This window comes from Microtus ochrogaster, unplaced genomic scaffold (genome assembly GCF_000317375.1).
Source record: "Microtus ochrogaster isolate Prairie Vole_2 unplaced genomic scaffold, MicOch1.0 UNK24, whole genome shotgun sequence".
Taxonomy (NCBI): Eukaryota; Metazoa; Chordata; class Mammalia; order Rodentia; family Cricetidae; genus Microtus; species Microtus ochrogaster.
The window spans coordinates 1,831,014-1,835,866 of NW_004949122.1; the positions used below are offsets into that span (position 1 = coordinate 1,831,014).

Below are 4,853 nucleotides of genomic sequence, written 5' to 3' on the forward strand. Positions count from 1 at the left end.
GTGGGAACACGCAGACATAGCCCTGCCTCTGGTGGGAACACGCAGACACAGCCCTGCCTCTTGTGGAAACACATTCACTACCCCAAGCAAAGCCAAATCCTCTCTGATAGCCCAGCCAGCAAATAAATGGGTGCTTGTTCACCACAGTTTTTTTTTTTTTCAGCTGCAACCTCCAGAAAAGCAGGACCCCTGATGCCAGGAGAACTTTCCAGACTCACAGTGGCCAAAAGGCCTGGCTGAGCTGCAAGCAGCCGTCTTTGCTCATTGATTAGATGTTAGGGTCAGTTTCCCAATGAACAAAATCCAAACCTTCCAGTTATTTTTCAGGGTATTGAATTATAGAAACTGAATAGAAAATAGAAAGAAAAAGAGATTTACCTTGAAAGCCGTTTCTTTCCAATTCTTGCCATTTCCGGATTCCATTTCTGACACCTTGGAATCCTGTGAGATAAGGACTGGCATGAGGCTCTTTGTGGAGGGGGCCCTAGGGCGAGTGCCATGCACCGCTGTACCATCTACAGACCCATCTGTCTTAAACAAGGCTGGTGGGGACCGATTCTCTCAGGATCCGAGATAGGCTGCCCTTGAATGTGACACATTTGAGGAAATGAATGCGACCCCTAAATTAAAAACATCTTAAAAATGTTAGAATGGTAGTTTTTAGTGATGGTGGGATTGGCTATCAGGATTTTCCAGAAGGAATTTTTTGCTATACAAATGCCCAATACTCATTCCCATGCCTCCAGCACATAAATACGAAAGCATTGCTTTCTCTGTGCTTTGCCTGTCAATTTCTGGTGGGGGGGGTGTCTTGAAGTGGAGCGAGAGAGCATGGGACAGAGACTGCCTGTCCCTGTCGGAGTGGAAAGTGACAGTTGCCTACTTTCCCAGCCTCCCTTGCAGCTAGAGTATGGGCTTGTGTGGTAGAGGTACGGTCCATCTGATGCACCTGTGTTTGGTTCTGGTCATGATGCAACGCAAAAGGGAAGGGAGGCTCTCTCCCTGGCCGTGGCTGGAAGTGGCAGTTGAGAGGTCAAGTTCCTGGCACAGAACTGACACATTTCCAGGCAGTGGGAGCCACTGCAATAGAAGCAAATTTCTGGTGCAGGAAGAGTGTCTGATGGACCTTGGTGGCTGCAGAGGGGCCATCACAAGATCAGCTCCGTGGCACGCTTGGTGGCAGTGTTCCAGGGAGCTCTGTCTCCAGGCTGGCTCTTTAACCTTTCACCCACTCAGAAGCCCCCAACTCTTCCTCAGCCTCCCCCTACTCTCCTGATATTTTCTGCAAAAGTCTCCCCACAGTCTGCTTTGTGGGAAGTGCTATTTTAAGGAAACACCTGGGAGAATGCTGGACTCCCAGAGACAAGAAGAGACGCCCTGCCAGTCTTACAGCCTAAACCCCTGGCGACTCTTCTTGCCTTTGTGTCCCTCTGACTCCTCTCTGCTGCAAGGCCACTGTGGCTGCCTTGTGACAGTAATGGAGCTTTACTCTCCTCTGACACAGGATTCAGGCCTCTAGCTGCGCCTCAGAGAGCAACTAGCTTGCAGGGGACAGGAAGAGACACCCGAAAGTCGGCAGGGCTCTTTTGGGTTCTTGCACATTTGTGCAAGGCCTCCGGACAAGGACTGTGACTCGGTGCTTTTCTCTCTCAGGCTGTGTCCCAAAGTATGGGTACACACTGGTCAGTACAGCCTAAGGCTTCCAGGGTCTGCAGACCTTGGGGACTATACTTTGATGTGGAATAGCGGACCTGGTTCTCTCCATTGTGCGGCATCTTTAAGAAACTTTCATTGGGAAAAATCTTTGTTGAAAAATACCAGTGCCTTTCAAGTAGGGGTGCTTTACCCTTGACTTAGGGCCAAAATATATATATACTGATCTGGGGTCATGGGCATTTTTGGTAGAATTCAGATACCTGGAGGGCAGTTTTGATATCCAACACTTCAGGGCTTCTCTCTTTACCCTCTCTGGTGACTTTAGGACAGATATGATGCAAAGGGACTCTACTGGGCAGTGAGGACTACCCTGACTTGGAACTGGGCCTCACTTGCTATACACGGGGAGCACGGTCTTTCGTATTGTGTTACATGCGACAACAGCCATCTCATTTCCATCAAGAAGCAGAGGACATTTTCTTTCTCCTCCAAAGACCCTAAGCGGGTCTCCCCCTTCCTCCTAGAAGCAGAACAAAGAACTAGAGACTTGATTAAGCTAAGCAGCTCCTGGGCCTACAGTCCCTACTTCGCTCTAACCGCTGTGAACACTCTCGGCCTGGGGCCTTTCTTTCCCTCACTGCCCAAACTACATCACTGCTATAGCCCGGGGGCCGCAGGTGGGTCAAGGCCGTCTATAGAACCACTGTCCTAGCAGGGCGACTGGGTGGACAGTGGGTGTCCCATGTACACAGAGGCTTTGGAGCCAGAAAAGCCAAGACAAGGCGTCCCGAGGAACTCAGAGCTGAAGGGAGAGGGGGAGTCAGCAGCCATCTTTCTCTGCGTAGTTGCCGTACATTTCTCCTAAAGAAGCGGCGCAGGGTTAGCCTCGGAGACCCTAAAGTTAGCCACAGAAATTTCCTTTAAGACCAGCGCCATGAGGCCCGCCACGCTTCTCAGGGATTTGTCACCATTTATACTCTATTCAACTTGTGTATACGGAGAACAGAGGGGGATCCCGCCTTCTGCAATCACCCCATAAGCTTTCACTTGTCAGTTTTCATTTTCCCATCAAGTCTGCAGAACAGTAAAATTGAAGCTAAATTCAAAGTCCTATCAGAAGATGTCAAACTCACTGCATCGCATATTCTCTTTACCCATTCATGCCTTAAATTTGTTAGAGGTTGGAAGGGTTGGAAGGGGAAACTGAGGCTCTGAGTTATCTCAAACTCTGACTCAATCAAGAAGATCCTTTGGGGCCCCTGGTGCTCTAATGGAGTTTGGCATTCTGCGTGGGGACTAGGCCTCTGCAACATGTGATCAGTCTAAGGCCCCGGCTTTTTCCTGCAGAGCGTTTTCCAACGTGGTTTGCATACTTCAGGGAATAACAGGAGGAAACGGGCTTCCGATACGACAGAGCACCCATAGGCCTGCATGGGGAGTCAACCTGGGACAACCACGGCGCGGCTGCCGCTGCTGAGCGTTGCCAAGGGACACCGGTGCTGTGGCGTCCGGGCACAAGCAGCCTTGGGGGAGAGGCTTGGACTGGCCTCGTTCGGGGCGCCCCCCGGCGGGCAGACCCCGGGGCCTTGTGGTTGAGGTGCCCCGGGATCTCAAGAGGACCTGGGCCAGGCGCGCGTTACCTCCTCGGTTTTGCAGCAGCGCGCTCGGGTCCTCTTGAGAGTCCAATTGCGTGGTTTGGGCCGCGCGCCGCTTCTCAGAGTGCACGATGAGCAGCATGTCGATGGCCACGGCGTTGCTGTCCTTCTTCAGCTCCATGGTGCCGCCTCCCTCCGGGCTCGGCGCCGTGGCTGCTCGCGAGGCTGCCTGCGCTGCAAATGGCCCCGTGCTCGCCGCTGTCTGGCGCGGGAGAGGGCGAGGGCGCGGGAGAGGGCGCTGCCCGGCCGCCAGGTCCGCCCGGCGCCGTGTTTCGCTGACTCTGCCAAATTTACCATTAGGACCCGCCCGGGAGGGCGCTACCCTCCTGAAGTGCTTCTAAGTCACCTTTGAAAGAAAATCCCCAGGCCGGGCCCTGAATTGCACCCAGTCCACACTTTGCAGGCGTTCTGACCCTTCCTCCCTTGCAAAGGAAGTTCAGGTCCTGGGCTCCAGCAAAGTTCTCCCTTCAGCTGACTTCATCTCCACCATCAAAGAGAAGTCACTGGCCAATCCCGAAACTTCAGATCAGAGCTGGATTAGTTTTGGAAAAGAAAGACAAGCAGCTGAAGGTTGAATTGCAGGGTGTGCAAATGTTGGCCACGCTTTTAGCCTTGATCCCTTTGTTCCCTTGGGTGGGTTAAGCACTTTGATAGCTCTTTTCGTAGGTTGAGGTGTTATGGTGAGGCCCCCATCTCTCATTGACGGCTGGTTCATGGGTCGTGTCCACTGGGCATCAAACTAACAATTATATTTTGCCTGAGATGGAGGTCTTAAAAAAATCTCCATTCCTTTGGGAAGACTAGCTCTTGCCAGAGGGGAAGAGAGGAGGGGGAGAGAGAGAAGAGGCTAGGGAACTGGGAGCTGCCTGCGGCTGTTAGGGAACTGGACCTGAGAACCCCTTCTATTTTTAGCCAGGCCTGCCCTGCCCAGCCAACAGCGACAGGGCATTTGGCTGGAGGTCTAAGGAGTGTTTACATGGGTTTCTGCCTGGGAGCCTTTGGCACCATACTTCCACCAGGTGGGCGACAATTCCCCAAGTTGTGTTTACACAGGTGATAGAAGCCACCTCTGCATGGAGACTTGCCCTGTACCCCTGTCGTGGTATACAGCTCCTGAGAGCTCTGGACCTTGTCCTTGCAACAGTCACTATCATATAAGCCGTGTTCCAGCTCCAGTGCCACCACTTGCCGGCCCTGTGACCTTGGGCCAGCCATTTCCCTTCATTTCTCACCATCAGGGCATCGTTGGGGTGATAAAAATCCTCCCAGGGCTCCCGTGAGAATGGCATTCCTGTACGGTTCCTGGCACACAGGTGGTCTGCAGATAGGAGTCATCATTCTTCTCTCCTTTTAAAAGGAGGAAGCATACAGGTAGAGAATCATGTCAGTGGGGGAGCCGCGGGGAGCACACCCTTAGATCCTGAAGGTCCTTCTCCAATGTCCGTGGCTCACACTTTGGTGTGTGTGACGGCTGATGCCCCACTGGGTCACCACTGCCCCCTCTCCAACTGGGTGTCTATCATTGGCTTCCCGCAATGTTGA

At 52.7% G+C, this 4,853-nt stretch overlaps 1 protein-coding gene across 1 annotated transcript in view; it reads right to left on the minus strand.

Annotated features, from left to right (window-relative positions):
- Ky (kyphoscoliosis peptidase) overlaps positions 1-3,521 on the minus strand; it is a 37,878-nt gene extending 34,357 nt beyond the window's left edge. Inside the window, exons 1-2 of the mRNA XM_005367793.2 lie at positions 3,297-3,521; positions 379-441 (exon numbers count right to left, since the gene is read on the minus strand). Coding sequence (XP_005367850.1) covers positions 379-441; positions 3,297-3,432 — 199 coding nt within the window. The 5' untranslated portion in view covers positions 3,433-3,521. The remainder of the gene's footprint in view (positions 1-378; positions 442-3,296) is intronic.
- Between the last annotated feature and the right edge of the window lie 1,332 nt (positions 3,522-4,853).